General features: G+C 42.3%; 1 protein-coding gene across 2 annotated transcripts in view; it reads right to left on the bottom strand.

Moving 5' to 3' along the window:
* MIPEP (mitochondrial intermediate peptidase) overlaps positions 1 to 20,031 on the bottom strand; it is a 59,301-nt gene that overhangs the window by 13,293 nt on the left and 25,977 nt on the right. For both annotated transcript variants that reach the window (XM_077341719.1, XM_077341717.1), the window contains exons 15-16: positions 12,161 to 12,235; positions 6,807 to 6,926 (exon numbers count right to left, since the gene is read on the bottom strand). In XM_077341719.1, coding sequence (XP_077197834.1) covers positions 6,807 to 6,926; positions 12,161 to 12,235 — 195 coding nt within the window. The remainder of the gene's footprint in view (positions 1 to 6,806; positions 6,927 to 12,160; positions 12,236 to 20,031) is intronic.

Genomic DNA, 20,031 nt, shown 5'->3' on the forward strand with positions numbered 1-20,031 from the left:
AGAATGAGAACCCACTACCTCCCAAGGAAGCCCAACAGGAGAATATAAAGCACAGCCCTGTGTACAATGTGACATGTCCTTTCATCTGAATTTGATAAAGACCGGGTAGCTGTCCCGTCTGCAATTACTCCTTAAAACTGGAAAAGGGCGTTCTAAGTACGATGTATTCTAAGAACTTCTTAGAAGCAGCATATGAGAACCAACTCTTTTTCTTCTTCTTCTTCTTCTTCTTCTTCTTCTACCACCATGCTTTGCTACACTATGCTAACAAAAACGTGTGCTGGATTAGGCTGAAGGAGGTGTTGCATTGGCAAGTGATCTGGCCCTCTATGTGTACAGAAGGCTACTCAACATTAAAGGTTTGCACAGTCTGTCACCAATATAAGCTGATTCAATCCAGCAAAAGGCTTATGTGGGTGCAAAAGTTTATTTATCCCAGAAATCTTCCCTCAACCGCTAATGCATTAATGCATGCTATAGCAGTGGTCCCCAACCCCCGGTCCGGGGACCGGTCCCGGTCCGTGGATCAGTCAGTACCGGGCCGCAGCTCCTCTTCCCCAGCTGCTGCCTTGGGGGCTGCCCTGTCACTCTACCACCGGCTCACCTTTGGTGCTCTCTGGCGGCCGCCATGGCTGGGGCTCCCCCTTGGCGTGGCACTGTGCAGCTGCTGCTGGCAGCGCCCCCCCCAAAGGGGCGGCAGGAAGTCAGGGGTGCTGGCGGGATAGCAAGTGGAGCAGGGGCTCAGGTGGCAGCGACATCCCTTGGCAAAAGTCTACCCCCTCCGGGCCTCAGTAAAATAGTCAAGCATTGACCGGTCCCCGGTGATAAAAAGGTTGGGGACCACTGTGCTATAGGACTAAAAACAGGAACGAACAAGATGAATCACACCAGCGATACATGCTTTGGGCAACTGAACTATGTTATAAAAGCAAGTTAAGTTAATAACTGATACAAGCCAGGGTTGCTTAGCAGGAAGTCCTTCCCAACCCAAAGATGGCAATTGTTTAGACCTTGAAAGTGAAGCAAAATCCATCCACCAAGTCATCCACATAGAAACTGTTCTTGGTTTCCAAACACACCCAATCCTGCTCAATATTCCAACAGGCAGCAACAAAAGTGCATGCTAGTTGCTTTTGTTGCTTCTGCTTCTGATGCTTGTGTGAGTGCATGCAGAAGTCCTAGGGTGGCCAAGGTCCCATTGGCCACTGGTGGTGGATGGGGTTCTCCCCCATGCTGAAGTGTATTTGAATGACTGCAACATTTCATGATTCCTCTCCTGCTGTCGTGTTTTATAGATACTCAAAATACTAACACTGATTGAATTTAAAATTCAGATGCTTATATGTGTCATAGTTACCTAAACATTTTATAGCCAAGAATACAGAATAACATGGAGTATTTTAAACACAAGTTTTCTGCCCGATCTGTAAACTCTCTCTTCTTTCAGGTGAAAAGAGGAGCAGTCTCTTACTCCTCAACCTGGCAATGAACAGAGACCTGCTCCAATTCAGTTTCTCCAACCAAATGTTAACAGACCCTGCAAAAAGAAAACAGAGGGCAACAAATGACCCTACAAACATTCCTAGATGCCTCTTTCTAATCCCGCTCTGAAATCAGGTAAGAAAGACCCTACTGATGGGAAGGTTCCTAGTAGGGGGCATCCAGACTCAGAGCTATGACTCAAAATATTGACACAGGGCTGCATTATTCTTCCTAGAATTAGAATCAGTAGAAGACTACTGTCCTTAGCTGGAAGAACCAGGTTTGTGATCAGGATTGCCACTGTAGCATTAACTAACAAAACCTTGAGATGTATTAGCCAACTGATAGTGGAGGACTTGACTTGTCTGGGTTAACCAGCCCTTGTAATCTTGACCCTGACATAGTTGCCCAGGCTGCTCATATTTTATCAGATCTCAGAAGCTAAGTGGGATTGTTCCTGGTCAGTATTTGGATGGGAGACCTCCAAGGAATACCAGGGTCGCTACACAGAGGCAGGCAATGGCAAATCACCTCTGAATAGCCAATAATAAGGGGTTACCTCTGACTCTTTGCTGGGAGGAGCTGAGGAAATATCAAGAAGATTGTTTGAATAATGATTTTATAAGTAGTTAGAGCTGAGGCTAGGTGAAGAACCTTTAGGAGTCCAACACAGTATTATGTCCTTCTGAAGGATGTTCCTCCCTCCTTCTCTTAGATGGAAACATCAAAATCAGATCTTTGTTTGTTGAGACGTGGGCTAAGACTGTCAAGGTTTCTTTCAAACTAAGTGACTTTTTCTAAAAACTTATACTAAACAAATATAAATGTTTAGATGAAACCATAAGAACATTTTTATAATACTGAACTAAAGATGGAAGAACTATTGAGCCATAATTATATTGGGTCTGCACCCAGGACACACATGTATGAACAAAGGCTAAAGGATTCATCGTTGTAGTTTCTAATCTTAGTTACAAAAATCTCATATTGAATGTTGTCTCACATGCTTCTTAGTATTCCTCTGCCTTGCTATAATATCTTTTAGAACAATGTAGAAAAAGGATACTTGAAAGTCGGGAAAGGGAAAGCAAAAACAAAAAAGAAACAAAATAGAGCCCCTGAGATTTTGGGAAGTGAGTTAAACAAGAGATTACAGTTTCAGTTTATAACACTTCTATGCTTTTATTGCCAAGTCATAAATAAATCTAGCAAGACAAAGAATATAAATATTTTTGCAGTAGTTTATACTAGAGAAGAGGAAAGGAATTTGACATGCAATTAACCACTTAGGTGCTTCTGGAGAGGTACCATCTGGGCCTAGAATTATTAATTTATATAAGTTATCCACTATTTCTAAAATGACCCAAGCCCCACAGCTCAGAGGGCTCTGAGACTCTTCACTAGCTGCACCTTAAAAAGTGACATGTAGGCAATGGAGATTACAGACTCCAAAAGCTCACATTTCTTTTAATGTTGTCTGCTTTCCAGTTAACCCCAACGTTCTCAGGTCCTGATCTGTACAGCTCCACTAACTGAGAGGCAAATTGGGCAGGTGCCAAAGACATGAACCAAGTGGTAGAGCCAAGATTACAGAACTCCCCCCTCCCACATACACAGCGAGTTCACCTAGTGCAAAATCTCCTAATTTAGTGACAAAGACATTATTCCCTCAAGCTTTTAGCTAGATTTTACCCTCTATGAAGTTTTTAACAATATGGATTAATGCTTGCTATTTATTTATTTATTAAATTTTATACCACTCTTCCCAAGGGCTCAGGGTAGTTTACATTTTGCTTTGTAATTTTATGTAATTTAAAAAATCTGATTCTACTTTTAAAACATTTTTATCTGTTCATTTTAAATTTCCTTGTCGCAGGCTGCTTTTTTAGCTGTCAAGTGTTGTTCTACTGTTTATTATTTTTATTTTATTGCCATAAATCCTGTGTGACAAAAATTATTTGGTTATCTCAGACAGTGGTTAGATATTTGGTTATCTAATACAGTCCGGGGACCGGGACCGGTCCGTAGATTGGTCTATACCAGGCCACGGCTCCTTCTCGTCCTCCTCCCCCGCTGCTGCCTCGGGGGCTGCCCTGCCACTCTGCCGCTGGCTCACCTTTGGTGCTCTCCAGTGGCCGCCATGGCTGGGGCTCCCCCCTAGGCATGGCACTGCGCAGCTGGTGCTGGCAGCACCCCCCCAGCGGGCAGCGGGAAGTCAGGGGCGCCGGCGGGAAAGCAAGTGGAGCAGGTGCTCAGGCAGCGGCAACATCCCTTGGCAAAAGACTACCCCCCCCCCAGGCCTCAGTAAAATTGTCAAGCGTTGACCGGTCCCCAGTGATAAAAAAGTTGGGGACCACTGATCTAAGATATTTCCGTAATGGAGCCTGTATATTTTCTTTAAAACAAATCACACAAATTCAGAATGTATGTAGCAGCTTTAGGGAGAAGGGGAAAGTTCTTTTTTACTCAATGAGTAATTAAATTATGGAATTTATTGCTCCAGGGCATGTTTGTGTGTCTGTGGTCATGAGTTCCTTCACTGTGCAGGGAGTTGGATTAGATGACCCTGGAGGTACCTTCCAACTCTATGATTCTATGATTTGTGTGAGTGTGTATAAAGTACCATTGTCACAGCCACCATGGCAAGAGACATTCAGAGGTGGTTTTGTCATTAACTATCTCTGTGCAGTGACCCTGGACTTCCTTGGTGGTCTCCCAATCCAAATACTAACCAGAGCCAATTATGCTTAGCTTCTGAGTATGACAAGATCAGGCTGACCCATTCAGGGCATAGAGGCTGATCTCTCTCACCCACATCACATGTGAATGGAAATGCATTCAACTCATACATGGAGCTCTAGGGATCCAAACTATATACATTAGATATACTCTGGTATATGTCTTAACATCTGTATTATTTTCTTCATTGGCAGTCTTCAAGCAAAGATTGGATACACACTTTTCTTTGATGCTTTAGGATGCTTAGGGCTGGTCCTGCGTTGAGCAGGGGGTTGGACTAGATTACCTGAATGGCCCCTTCCAACTTTATGATTCTATGATTCTATGATTAGCCAAGACCCAGGGACCTATTTGAGGTATACCCAAAGGTTGGGATATATCCAGTAAGATTTGTTACCTTTTCTAAAAATGCTATTCTTCTTTCAACAGCAGCTCTTATTGCTATATCACTTATCGCTTTTCAAAGATTCTCCTTTTTAATGTGCAATGTGAAGCATTTATACTAGCTTTAAAATGTTCTTGGGGAGAAGCTTTTGTAATACATATATGGATTTCAGTGGGATTTTGTGTGACTGATTGGATTGGGATGATTATCTGGCATTTTTCGGCCTAAAGAGAGGTCTGGCATTTATTTTAAAAAAGACTCTTGTGCAAGCTTTCAAAGTACCAAATTTTGTTATGGTTTTGCAATGAATGTTGAGTTTATGCAACCAATCCTATAAAGCACAACCACAAACTATTTACAGAAAATTCCACAAAGGGTTTGTTACACATTCATTTAATTTTCCTCTTCCTACAGCCAGTCTCTTAAAATCTGGTTTACAGTATACTTTAAGATGACCTAGCTGAACGTTAATCCAAGGGTATACACTTTGTATAAACAAATGGGTTTTCCTCTTTGGCAAAGGCAATAAGTTACAAGCATTCCAAAAGTCAGGGATGTTTTCACAAGTGACTCTAAAATCTGCATTTGAATTTCCTTTGTTTGTAAATCTGAATGAAAGGGTCACATTGACCACAAAGTACACTGAATTTTAAAATTACCCTCTTCGGCTTTCTATAAGACATGAATAGCGTTTAGGAGTTATGCATTACAGATCTAGCTTTCTTGGTGGCACTTGGATAAAATGCATGCAGACTCAGCACTGCAGGTTAGAAAGATAAAGAAAGCAGCAGTCTTTCATTTTACTGTACTTACGCAACCAACTCTTTCTGCGCTTCACATCGCTGCTGTGGTCATGGTTTAGGTCCAGCCAAGGCCTCAGAGGAATATTTTTTCTATGAATAGCAATTCCCATCTCCACCTTACCCCACCCCATGCGTTATCACAAACTGCTTAAGAAACTCTCCTCTGCTCAACAATTTATTTAATTAAAAGCACTTCTGTGTCACCTTCTGCGATAGCTGCTGAATTAATTTATAAAAACACACAGACCTACACAAACCAAGCCCACAAATAAAAATGCAATAAACACTAAAAAAGATCAGTAAACATTTGCTAACAAAATATATAATACAAAACGCTAATGAACAGCAGCAACACAAGACCATAAATTATAGGGGAAAATCCAAACAAAAACAAAAGTCTAGAAAAACAAAAGCCTTTTCCCTCGGGTCTAAAATTTAAAAGAGGAGGTAAATGGAAGAGGCAAGGGAGGACTCTACAGCAGAGAAATCACAAAAGATAAGATGAGGGTACCACCTAGGTGAGCTATGTCTCCTCCTACTGCCTGCCCCTGGTGGAGCAGTGAACAAAGACAAACAAACAATGCAAAATGCTGCATCATTAACCAGAAATGTCATGTAACTGCTCTAGGAATTTCCCAGATCTCTATGGTTTTTACAATGGCATCCCTTCCAGGTATATAACCAGAAGTGTCATAGCAGACCATATACAATCACAATGGCCCACCCCAAAGCTCCCAGCAATTTGAGCACCACTGAAGGTGGAAGAACATAACAGGAGACATGTGCTGAACATTTAAACTAGAGAGGTTCATAGGAGAGCAGAGCATCCAAGTCCAAACCTCCTGTGAGTATACAATAGTAGTTATGCTGTACTTTGGACACAGGCTAGAATGGGTCTCTCCACATGATGCACATACAGCAAACCAAAAATATATACTTTTGTTCAAGGGCAGTCTATTGTACAGGCTGGCTTTTCAATAAGAAATACAACTATAGGACCATATGGCATGTAAAAGAGTAACAATCATAAATATATGATTTTTTTTTTGCATGCCCCTACTTGTTCTCATCTATTTTAATAGGTTTCACCCTGTGTTTTTAAGCAAAACTACAGAACTGAATAAAATGCTTATATAACTCTACTTGTGCGGTCTGTGAAAATTTATGCACATACATTTCACTAGGAAATCTGTAGACGCCTGTGTTAATATTCCATTGCAAGGAGATCTTTTTCATTCTGTTTATATCAAAGGGAGATCTCAGCTATCAATCCTACGCACAGCTGAATTCAGAATTTAATTCCCGTTGAATTCACCACGGCTTACATCTGAGCGAGTATGAACTGCACTGAGCTGTAACATTTTGTAAAAGGGCTTCAACTGAAAAACAATACTCACAGTATTAGGAACGTATGGCAGTCCATAAAATTTCTCTTGCGTTTCCTTTAAAATGTCTGTGGTTGACTTTCCTAGGGGATGTTTCCCATGGTATAGCTGGTCCAAGACAGCATAAAAAACCTAGATATATAACATATATAAACCATACATTATAATATAAGTTGCAGATAACAGTCTTGCTGGGTTTAACCAATCCAAACACGCAGCAGAAAGCAAACATAATGTCCGATACCTGCCACAAAGATCCACACAGAAGAGGGTAGCAATTTTACCAATTTCCCCCTCCTGCAATAACTTTTAACCTCTTCCTTCATGATGATCTGAGGTCCTCCCATCCCGCTAGAAGCAGCATTTGGAGGGGGGGGGAGATTTTCTGTGGGTGGGGTCGATGGGGAAGTCCTATTTTCATGCGTCCTTGCTTGCATGGAGCTTTTAGATGGGATACAACTCATGTATTTTGTTGCTTTTCTTTAAAGATAACACTACACAGATTAATATAGGAAGGAGTTATTCTAAGTTCACATTCCCCAAGCCTGCAGAAGCAAATGAGGCAGTTTTGTCATCCAACATAAAACTACCATGTTTCCACAAGGCCATCAGCCCAGTTTTCAAAAGATGTTGATTTCTACTATGTACGTGAATGCATCCTGATCAGTTTTGCATTACAAAAGGACCCTTTCTTCTTCCCCTTGCTCGCCCTGCCATTCGGATCCTGCATGGGTGTTTCATAAAAAGGCCCCCAGCAGACTGAAGGATCCCTTACATCATGTAAATTTCTGTGTCAATAACTGGGACTAACCGAAACGGGTCATGATGGCAGAGAAAGGAAGAGAAAGATGGCACCATCAGCCCCCTTTTGCAGGTAGACACTTACAGGTCTCACTGTAAGTCCTGACCACAGAGCACCTCTCCTACGCTCTGTGAAATTTAGTACAGAACATCCCAGCTTGACCTGGCTAGAAAATGATCATCCATTCTTCTGCCTCCCAGTGTCTCAGAAATAACAAAATGTTTTTGTCCTGGGGAATAAGAAATTAATATAAACCACAACACATTACATGTAACTAGAATACTAAAAACATTGCTCTTTCAAAGTATGTGATAAAAGGTCTGAGCTCTTTCTCCCATATGGTTGCTGTGTGTTGGGTTTTGTTTTTTTTTTCAAGTGGATAATCATCCAAAATGCAATCTCCTTCCTCCAGCCTCAGTAGTGAAGTCCAGAAATAGACCCGCAATGTGAGAAGAGCTGAAAGCCTCTACTGTGCGCTTTGGATGCCACATATTCCCAGTCCAACTGTGGGTTTGGAAAGCGGTGAAGTGGAAATAGCTAAGAATTTATGGATGTAATTATCTAAGCCTTGATATCCTACAGTGGTTTGGAAGAGACAGACTTTGAGCCATAGCTATGTTTCAGACTATCCTTCCTTTTTTGTGGGATGAGGTGAATGACCTAGGCATAGCTCTTAGTCTCCCTGCAATTTCCACACCATGATAGCACGGTGTGGAAGACATTGCCAGGACTGCCAAGAGAAAAAGTGACTAAGCCATAATGTCGCTTGATGTCTGGATACAAGGCTTCAGTCTTTTCCAGGATAGTGTGTTTTAAACTGATTGGCCCTCATTCATGAGTGAATATTCCCAGGGTACAGGCTTTTCCTGGCTGTCTGCATGCAATTTGAACTGACTGGCCTTCATTGGCAGAGTGCTCTCACTATTGGCGTCATATCCTGAGGGAGGGCCAATCAGGTAGGGAGTGAGTTGGCTGCATGCAAGTTCAACTTTATATTGTTCAGTGATGACACCCAGATATGTAGGCCCTGTTTTGATAAATAAAGGTCATGTAGGTGAAGGCTCCCACCTCCTTTTTTGATATGTTTCCTTTCAGGAGTTTGTTAGACTCTCTGAATAAGGACCTCACTTAAATCCTGCAAAGCGAAGACATTCTTAGACCTGAAGATAAGGCATCTTGCGCCACCCCCTGTGTGATCTGCAAACTTTGGAGGTCCATGTGAATAGGGCAAAAGTATCTTTCAAGTTAAAGCTGGTCCACAATTCAGATGTGGATTTCACAGACACATAATACACGTCAATGGACATAACAGTTAACTGGGAACAAAGTGCTACATTCATAGCAATATACAGCTGACCAGGGTTTAAGATTTATGTTCTTCACATACACGGATGTGCAAATTAGCCAAATTCATTATTTTCTTCTCCGCAGGCCTTTTCACTTTTGCCCCATCTGTGTACATTTGCCAATAGACCAACCCAATCGTGAGGCAAGCTTAGCCCATTCATGCTTTCTTGGTTTGTAGATATGCAAGAAATCCCTGCAACTGCCAAAGGAGTAATGCGCAAACTGGCATCAGCAGTGCATGATAACAAGTCTGTGATTGTTCAGGGAAGTAGGACATGGACAATTAGGGTCACAAGGGCTTGACAGCAACAGGCTGGAAGAAGCACATTGCATCCACAACAGTGATGCCTAGGCCAACCTAAGTACTAATTTTAACCCCTAAAAGGAGAGCTCCTTTAAGTATGCCTCTCTTCAAGTCCTTGCTATAACAACACCATGCAGACAGCATTCAATGTGCTTACTTCCCCCTTCTGCAGACCCATTTGAAGGCCCTCCAAAGGTTGAGTCCAGGGCTTATTCGTGAAATGATATAAAACCTTGGAGCAGAAAAGAAGTGTGTATGCCTTGGAAGAAAGCGGGATGAAAATGTGACTGGTCGTTGGACAGACCTTTCTCTTTGAACTAGGGCATTCTTGCTGGTTACTCAGGTAACCAGAAATTAGGGGTTCAAAGTCTGAGTAATAATAATGACCACCATCACCATTCTTGTGGCAATCAACACAGTCACAATCTTGTGATCGGCCTGGGCAGCATGCCTGGAATTCTTCCCTGTCATGTGAATTATGCTTCAGCAAGCAAGGACTGAATTGACCTAAAGGCTGAACGTGGCATGACCTGAGTCATTTAAGTTTCATCTTTTTATTTGACTCATTTATACTCCAGTGGGAACCCAAAACAATTTACATCATTCACCTTGCCTCCATTTTATCCTCACAACAACCTAGTCAGGTAAGCTAGGATGAGACTGCGACCCACCCAAGACCACTGAGTGAGCCTTCACGGAATAAGTGGGATCCAAACCTGGGTCTTCTGGAAAGTAGTCTGACACTATACTGTGTTGGCTGGTAGTATTACCGTAGCATTACTGCTTTCTCCTTTGAACCATGACTTTCTACTAAGAAATATTTCTGGTAGCTAATAAGAGGAGGGAAGGTGAAAAAGGAGGTTACCAGGTGACTTTCCCATTAATTCAGGCAGTAGCTCTAACTGTTTAGTTCACCGATTAAATTAAGCAGAAGGAGAATAAAAGCTGTCAGTCACCTGAGTGCCATAATGCAAATCAGGTATGCCGTTCATTAAAACAAACAGAATAAATATCTGTAATGAAGGCCTTGTTTGGTATTTTATTCCAGATAAACAAAATCGTTCTTTCAATGTCCCGCACATAGGCAAATTTGGGGCCAGACGGATTATTATGACTGAGGCTATATGCCATCTTCATAATTTATCAAAAATGGAATCAATCCTCATTTCAAATGTTCATTTAGTATGTTTCCTCTTTAAAGTAAATTAGATTTGAGTTTAAGAAAACACATTCCAAGAACACATTTAAGCTTGTGATTTTGCCAAAACGCATTTGTTTTTTATTGTCATACATTTGTTCTGGTTTATGCCCTTATCTGGGTCTTTACATCTAAAATGTAAACATTTCCTAAGGATTAAGTTGCTCCTGTTTGAATGGTTAGTTTCTCAAACACACACCAGCAAGCTTAGCCAGCCTTTCAAGTCCCCTGCCAGAATGCAAACACATAACTGGGCCTGCTTGCTCTTGCTCTGAGTGTTTATGTCCTGGACTGGTAGCTTCCAAGCCCTTTCACCTAATGGGCCCACCGACTAAGGCTGCAGGCCTACATGCATGTATTTGGGGCTTTAGCTCTCCCTCAGTGGGATTGCCCTGCAAGTAAACAGCCTGAGAATCACACTTTACATTTTATTACGTTCAACTCTAACACGCACTCAATTGAAAAACCTAGATTCAGACACTCAAGATCACTCTTTTGGTCATTCTGTCTACACACTAAGATAAGACAGCAAAAGCGCACACTGGTACTGATGTGACACCGGTGACCTCTTACACACAGTTATGAAACTGGAAGCCAGTCGGGAAGCGGGTGTGAGAGTACACGTGGGGAAAAGAGGCTTGTTGTGACAGCACAGTGATGAGCTCACAGACAGCTGTATCTATTGGTGAGGCTACTTCTGTGACCGAGTCCTGTTTTGTCTGACAGTGGGAGTGAGGATGCCTGGGAAGAAGTAGAAGATCCAGAAGGTTGTTTGCGGGCTTGGTGACTTTCCTGTGACAGGTGTTTCAGTTCTCCTGAAGATGTATTTGACCACCCAGCCCCAGATACAGCATTGAGATGGTAGACTGGGAGCCAGTCTTAGGAATACTCCTCCCGCTGTCCCTGAACCATACCCTTCCCCCTTTTCCCTGCCTTGATAGCAATGAAGGGCAATGCCGGTGCAAACTCTAAACCTGGTTTGCTTGTTTGTTTATTTATTTATAACTATCTGTATACCGTCGCTCCCAGCAAGCTGGCTCGAGGCGGTTCTCAATATCAGGGAATCCTGATTAGCATTAACCATGGTTAACATCAGTACCAATATTTCCATTATATTAAGGTAGAGGAGGAAGGAATTAGTTTCAGAAAAAGGAAAAATATATTCCTAAGGCTGACCCTTAGCCACAGTTATAAGGGCATCAAAGCAATATCTGCCATGGCCCAGAAAAATAAATTCTTGGTACATGAACCACCCTTGCAGAGTTGCCTGTGCATACTTCTAGAAACACTGTGGACCTTTTTATTTGGATTAACCTTTGATACCTAGGCCTTAGATTTAGAAGTCTGATTCCATTTAGATTGGTATAACTTTGAAACTGTAACTTACCCCAAAAATCTAGAGATGGGTCTGTTTACCACTATGTAAGTAAGGAACAAATGTAAAATGTTAGTTCTGACTTATTTCAAATAGTCAAAGAACCTTCATCGCTGGGTTATATCTTTTAAATGATACCATATGAGCCTCAAATGCTTTATAGCAGGGGTAGTCAAACTGCGGCCCTCCAGATGTCCATGGACTACAATTCCCAGGAGCCCCCTGCCAGCATTTGCTGGCAGGGGGCTCCTGGGAACTGTAGTCCATGGACATCTGGAGGGCCGCAGTTTGCCTACCCCTGCTTTATAGCTTATGAGTCAGATGGAATCCATCAACATACCTGAAGTTGCATATCGGCAGCAGCACACACCTTTTTCGATTCACAGAGTCTTGAGACCATGTGTTTGGGCAGCGGCTTGAACAAAAAAAAAGGGAGGAGGAGAAACAAGATACTTACTTCAAATAAATTAGCTGGAGACATTTAAATAGTTTTACACCCAACCAATGAACCGACAATACAAGAGTAATGCAGGAGTAAAAATATTCTTTCAGATTGAATTAGTAAGTGGGAAAAGAACATTACTCAGGGCTCTCATCTGCTCATCATCTCAAGATTCTATATCAAAGAATATCTGGCTAAAAGGGAGAGGGTTGGTACGAGGGGAAAGGTAGCCCTGTGCTCCTTGAGCCAAGAGAACCTAGGAATATTTTGAGAAGATACCACACAAAGTACATTCCTGCAGGGAAGAGAAAAAAACTGTTCTTTAGTGTTCTTTTTTCTTAAAGGAAAATCGAGAAAGAAGATAGAAAGTTGCCCACTAGGAAGGATGAAATACCGAAATACAGATCAGTACTTGTGAGTTTCCTACACTGTGCAAGGGATTGGACTAGACCTTGGTCTCCAACCTTTTTATCACCGGGGACCGGTCAACACCTGACAATTTAACTGAGACCCGGGGGGGGGTAGTCTTTTGCCAAGGGACGTCACTGCCGCCGCCTGAGCCCCTGCTCCACTTGCATTCCCACCGGTGCCCCTGACTTCCTGCCGTCCACTGGGGGGGGGGTGCTGCCAGCAGTAGCTTTGCAGTGCTACTCCGAGGGGGAGCCCCAGCCATGGCAGCTTCCGGAGAGCAGCAGAGGTGAGCCAGGGGCAGAGTGGCAGGGCAGCCCCCGAGGCAGCAGCCGGGGAGGAGGACGAGGAGGAGCCGTGGCCCAGTATCAACTGATCTACAGACCGGTCCCAGTCTCCAGACCAGGGGTTGGAGACAGCTGGACTAGATGACCCTGGAGGTCCCTTCCAACTATATAATTCTATGATCACTCCTCTTTTCCTACTGGAAGCAGAAAGGAGCTCAGAGAGGAATCCTGCTTTCTGACTCAGTTAGGTTGTTCCTCTCCCCTCCTTCTGGAAATAGAGGCTGAGTTGTTGGAAACCTTTTGCCCTCAATGGGGAAGCACCTTGAAGATTCACTTAAGGATGAACATTAGCATTAATAGACATATGCAAACATTGGAAGGGGAGGAAATATAGACCAAGAAGATCAGAACTGAACATTCGTCTCTCTCGTCAAAGCATGAGCCTGGCCAGAACCTTTTCCCATGGCCTCCTGTGAACCATGCTGTCAGTATCAGCCCCAGCCTACCTTGTAGCTGACTTCCTGCACCAAGGGCATATTGGGGCCTCTTGAATTATATGTATTTATTTAAATTGTATTTTGTTTTATGTGCCTGAGTCCCCAGAAAAATGGGATAATTTTTTAAAGCTTCCTTCTTGGCACAAAACCATTTTGTTGTCTTAAGAAGTACAGTCTGGCATATAAGCACTTGTTTATAAGAGAGAAGAAAATAATTAATGTTATCTAAGAGGAAAAAAGAAGAAGCAATATTCACAGGACTAGCATCTTCCTGCTCATTAGGTATATACGTTAACATAAAAAATGAATGGAGGATCCTGGGAATCAGAAGAGGTTTCCTGGGGGAGCTCCACACTGCCAGAAAAACAGGCTGCCAGTGGAAACCACAGTCTATTACCTATGCAACCCTCTGTAACATCAGTACATCATTTATCCCGCCTTTATCCAGACAACATCATGTTGTAACGTTTCCATGCAAAAGCCCGCAGAAGCAGCAATTTATGTGAAATGCAAGGCAGAAAAACAAATCGCATAATGGATTTATGTTTGTTTTACAGGGGTGGGGGGAGAAAGAGAAAGCAAGAGAACTCCATACAAGGAAGTCATTTTCATTGGCAGCACTGTGTAATTCTACCATTTGTGTGACCAAACACTCTAGCACAGGGGTAGACAACCTGTGGTCCTCCAGATGCCCATGGACTACAATTCCCATGAGCCCCTGTCAGCATTTGCTGGCAGGGGCTCATGGGAATTGTAGTCTGTGAACATCTGGAGGACCACAGGTTGACTACCTCTGCTCTAGCACGTTCAAAAGCCACTCTAGGTTCTAAAACAAAACACAGATGTCTAATATAACATAAGACTCTTAAACCACGCTTGAGACTTTACAGCTGATGTGTTGAGGTGTCTTTGAATTGCTTTGACAGCATCTACAAAATCTGATCGCACAGAAATGTGTTTAAGTTTCTGCACCAATAAACTATACTAAATAACGCAACAAAAGTAACTGCTTTTATTGAAGACGGAGGGGAAAATGTTAACCAAGATAAAATCTGGCAGTGGAAAATGGGGAAGCAGTGCTCTTCAGATGAAAAGCTGCTTCATGTAGTAGTTAACCAGTCAAAATCTATAATTTTCCCATCCAGAAAATAGTATATTAAAAAAAAACACAGGAAGATCTGACATACAAAACTATAATTTTCAATATCAACATTTGACCAACACACATTTATGAAATCTGGCAGTGGAAAATGGAGAAGAATGCTCTTAAGATGAAAAGCTACTTCACGTAGTAGTTAACCAGTCACAATCTATAACTTTCCCATCCGGAAAATAGTACATTTAAAAAAAAAATACAGGAAGATCCAACATGCAAAGATATAATTTTCAGTATCAACATTTCACCAACATTTATTTTGCACTGTACTAAAACTGCTATGCCAGGTTTTATTCCATAGGCACAGCCCCCTCCCCCAAATTTAAATGAGTTTTAAACTGGAAGGGCAGCTTGCTCCTTTGAGGAAAATGGTAAACAAATACAGACATGAAACACAGGCTCAAATGCTAGACCACACACAGGGAATGCTACAGATAAGAGGAAGGCAGGTAGATCCAAGGATTTTCCCTCAACTCTTCTAATGAAAGAAATGTAAAGCTGAAATCATAAATTGCTTCCCCCAGGTAGGTAATTACTATTTTTACTGGTTAATCCTATCTTCTTCTGAGCGACACAGCTGTTGTCCATAAAGGTCAAGGTCACCTATCAAGCTTGCAAAGAGGAGGTGACTGGAAGCTCAAGAGATTCAGAAATCCCAGCATCTTTATAGCTTGGCTGTAGCCTAATCCATACTGTAGCCTAATCCATACTGCAGCCTAACAAATCCGCAACACATTGTATAGTCAGGGTGTAAGTCAAAGCTACAAAGTTGTAGGCCCTCTCCCGGATGAGATCAGGGCCCTCCAGGACCTTAAACAGTCAGGATGGAGAAAAGAGAGAGGTTTCGTATGAAGAAGAGAATCCCTACCAGAAGCATGTATCTGAAGTATGACCAGCGGTGGACAGGGGCAAAGGAAGAGAAATAAAGCAGTGTTTCATGGCCTACAGGTTCTGGAAGCATGTGGATGGCCACTGTGGACCTTATGTGGACCTTGTGCTCAAGTCAGACATACTGATTTTAGACATCTTTTAAAATCTGTCTTATCTTTTTAAATAATGGAATTGAGAAGATGACTGAATGACATTTGGCAGTCCTCTGAAAACTAGTGAGTGTTTGGCCAGGGTCAGATTACAGAGTACAAGAAAAGGGGATCGGCATGTTCCAGTATCTTATTTAGAACCTTTTTTACTTTAGGAAAAAGAGGACAAAGGAGGGACATGTAGAGGCTTATAAAATTCTGAATGGTTTGAAAAGAGCTATTTTATTCACCCTATATTATAACATTAAAACATTGGGAGTCATCCCACAAAATTTTTTGGCAGCTGATAGAAGGGGGGGGGGGAATATGGAAGGGCTGTTGTACACGATGTATAAATAACTTACAGAATCCGGAACATTTATGGAGATTTAAATACCACTGATTTCAATAAGAATTGTTAGAACTGAATAGATACGTTGTCGGTAATCGTAAACACACTTACAAGGGAATAAAGCTCTCCCTCAATGAATGCTGCTATAAAAATACTACAGAATCAGAGCCTTCAGCCCAATCACGCTCCTCTTCCCATATATACAAGTGGAACTTGAAGAAGTGTGACTAATTTCAAAGAAATGCCAGCAATCTGGTCGGCACAGATACAAGTAGGTGTTTTTTTTTAAAAAAAGAAAATTGCCAGGCTTATAGTCTGTAAGAAGATTCTAGTGCAGTCCATATCTAAGTTATTTTCGTGGATCTGTATGGGTTTTTATTATATTTTTCCTTATTCAATCACATGTTGTTTTTATAATTGGACTGTATTATTGTTGTGAACTGCCTTGGCCTTGTGTCCGTGAAAAGGCGGTATAAAAATATTTTCAAAACAAATAAGAGTGTTGCTCAAAAGGCACCAGTTAAATCCTCCAAATTCCAAAGAAAAGATATAGTAATCCTCCCACAGGTATAGTGGCCAATAGAGATACAGAAAAAAAGGGCATACTTATGCTGAAATACTCTTGTTGGAACTATTTTGCTAATCTTTATGAGGCCGCAAGTATTTCATTTGCTTTTAAAAGGAGCCCAATGATGAAAAGAGTTCTGCTAAGGTTCTTACCAAAGGTGACGCAACTGAGAACAGTAAATCAAAGCAGCACCTCTCAGAGAGCAGAAATAATGGCAAGGAAAGCAAGTAGAATTTGGCCCTACTTCTAAGCGTTTGAAAACAAAGTTTGCTTCAGCCACTGATTTTTCCACAGAATAGATTGCACACAGCCAGGATGATCATAATAAACAACAGGTCAAACTCTTGCTTACTCATTTAAAAATATAGCAAATAAAGTCCTTGGCATAATAGACCTCATTTGGCTTTTAAATCTTAAGATCAAAATGATCATAATTTTAAAAGGAAAAAAAATTAGACAGCCGAGTCCAAAGAAATTTTTTTTTTCATATTCAGTGAGGCTAAAGAAACACAAAACAGCAGTTTCAGGCTTGAGTCCTAATCCTACATTACAACTCATCCTGTCTGCTTTTCAAGGCTGAATTACAGCCAGACTCAACTGCTTCCTGGTACACAAAGCCTTCGTGCCAAACAAGCTCCTTTGAAAAACAAACCAGGATGGGACACCAGTGCCTGGTTCCTGATTTAAGGCCTAAAAAGAAGTACAGACTGGATTTATTATGATATCTGCAAAATACAAAGGTGTACATCAGGGGTAGTCAAACTGCGGCCCTCCAGATGTCCATGGACTACCATTCCCAGAAGCCCCTGCCAGCATTCGCTGGCAGGGGCTTCTGGGAATGGTAGTCCATGGACATCTGGAGGGCCGCAGTTTGACTACCCCTGGTGTACATTATATTCAAAACATTCTTCTTGTGCATGTTTCTCTTATTTCCAAATCTGTTCATTCTAAACACCCAGGTCCATAAAGTTTGGTGAAAGGCTAGACAAGTACTACAACTTGTAAAATGACAGAATAATCTTAGGCAAGACAGCACCATGTTTTTTTAAAAGGTGCTTGGATATTTCTAGCCCTGTTCTATCATCATAGCAATAACTTTATTAAGATCACTGAAAAGCAGTCCTTTCCCAATCATGTCCTCCAATCAACAAGGCACTATATATATGATTGATACTAACATGTGATGAATTCCTGAATAGCATTATATCCCCTGAATTCCCACTGCTGTCAGTAAGCTTTGAAAACTTCCGTAACAACCTTAACAAATGGAGTAGTTGACACACATGAAGTTGAATTGGTCCATCAAAATCAGTACTGCCTATTCAGAATGGCAGGGGCTCACCAGGGCCTCAGGCTGAGGTCTTTCATATCAACTATTCCCTAGTCTTTTTAACAGGAGGTGCTGGGGATTGAACCTGGGACCTTCTGCATGCAAAGCAGACGTTCTTCCTCTGAGCCACAGACTCTCTCTAAACCTCAAATTGGCAGTCTAAAAGCAAAATGGCAGCTCCTACCCCACCTTTTCCCCTCTACATGTATGCCTACATCTTATCACTCCAGGACAGGCAGACATGGATACCGAGAGACATGGGGGGTGCATGAATACTTCAGGACAGCACTGATAGTATGATGCACCAGTAAATGCTAGTGATGCACCAGTAAAACTGCGCAAGAGCAACTAGCAATAAAATTTAACAGGAAGCATAGGATGGGAATCAATGAAAGAGTAGAAGAACCTAACATCTGTAGCAAAAGGAGATGCGCAGTAGCAGTTGTGAAAGAGAGCAGTTCTGTCAGTGCCACAAGAGCACACACCTGCCAACCGGCCAGCAGGTCCCTATGTGGAATGCTGACAATAGTGGGATATGCAGGATGCTGCTGGCCATTCACCTGCCATGTACCAGCACAGTGTTGGGGGAGATGCCCCTTCTTGAATACTGCATTATGCATCACTTAAGTAAGGACATGAAACTGCCTTTCCCCTTCTACTCCTTCTTCCTGTCTCCCACCCACTGCTTTAGCAGCAGTGCTCAAGGGCAGGGGTAGTCAATCTATGGTTCTCCAGATGTTCATGGACTACAATTCCCATGAGCCCCTGCCAGAGTTTGCTGACTAAAGGAGGTGGCCAGAGGTGCAGCTCCATGCTAACAGGAAGTGTACCCTGTAACATCCCCAACAAGTGTACCCTGTAACATCCGGTGGCTGTGCACTGCCAGAAAACAGTGGCAACTGGCAACTGTTGCTAAACATTATCTTCTGTAGCTGACCATCCACTATCGAGCTTCTCATTGAAGCGCTCAAGATAGGCCTCTCAGCGAACCTAAGGGAATGACAAGCTTCCAAGAAAACAGCAAACAGTTTGGAAAAGATGGATGTGAGTATATGGCCAAGGAATTTTGTAAGGGGCAAAGCAGGACTAGGACTGTGTCTTTTTTACTGTGAACCTAAACATTTCATAGAATGAAGGAAGCAAAGAATGACCTTCCCTGGTTAGTAAACACTTACTATTTTTACTTTACTAAAGCTTTACATTGTGCACAAAATTCTATATAATTATGTTATTGAAAATGCACTAGCGTCATTTCAGATCGACCACTGGCTAGGTCAAGAATCGTCACTGGTTCAACTAGGCTGCACAGCAATCCTATTTGTGTGTGTGTGCATACATGTACATTCCAGACATAACCCTACATTTCAAGGTGAAAACTCAGCTCAATCCCAACATCCATTTTCAGTGGGCCAGGAAAGATGCAAAACCTGGTATTATCAGACTTGAATGCATATTGCCATGAAACTCAATATTTAAGTTTCTGACCTAATTTCTCAGTTGCAGTTCAAAATCTGCCTTTTTGTTTGGGGAGGAAGAAAAGGTACAAAATCGTTCGCGTGACAAGGCAATATCTGAAACAAGGCCGCTCAAGACCTATGCGTTCGTAAGACAATGTATATTTCACATCAAAAAAGAGTCTTCTCAGAAAATGATTAGGTTCGCTTGGCATATTTTCTCGGTTGAAAGAATGCAGCTTCTGTGCTCTTAGGGTTGTGTGCTTTGGCTGCCAAAGCAGCCATTTGAGCCCGAAGCTCCCAGTGCCACGGCGCAGGGGGAGGGGCTAGTGGAGGTACGCGGCCTGGCACCTGCATGGAGGCTCGCACCACCCCTCCCCCCCCCCGTGCCGTGATGCTGGCTGCTTCGGGCTCGAATGGCCGCTTCCGCAGCCGAAGCACACAACCCCTACTTCACAGTGCTTTGTGTGTGTAATTGGCACTACAGAAATGCTTTAAAGTTTACAGCTTTCTTTATTTAGGGTACTTCTTTATGAACCAGCAGCCTCTGGAATTTATTTAGAGCAACGTTAGGTATATCTGAATAAATGATGTAAGGAGTCCAGTGACACCTTATGACTAACGAAATTGATTGAGTCTTTAAGACGCCGCTAGACTCCTGTTCTATATTGCCGCCACAACTACGCATCTTTTGAACC

The sequence above is a fragment of the Paroedura picta genome, chromosome 6, assembly GCF_049243985.1.
Source record: "Paroedura picta isolate Pp20150507F chromosome 6, Ppicta_v3.0, whole genome shotgun sequence".
Classification (NCBI taxonomy): Eukaryota; Metazoa; Chordata; class Lepidosauria; order Squamata; family Gekkonidae; genus Paroedura; species Paroedura picta.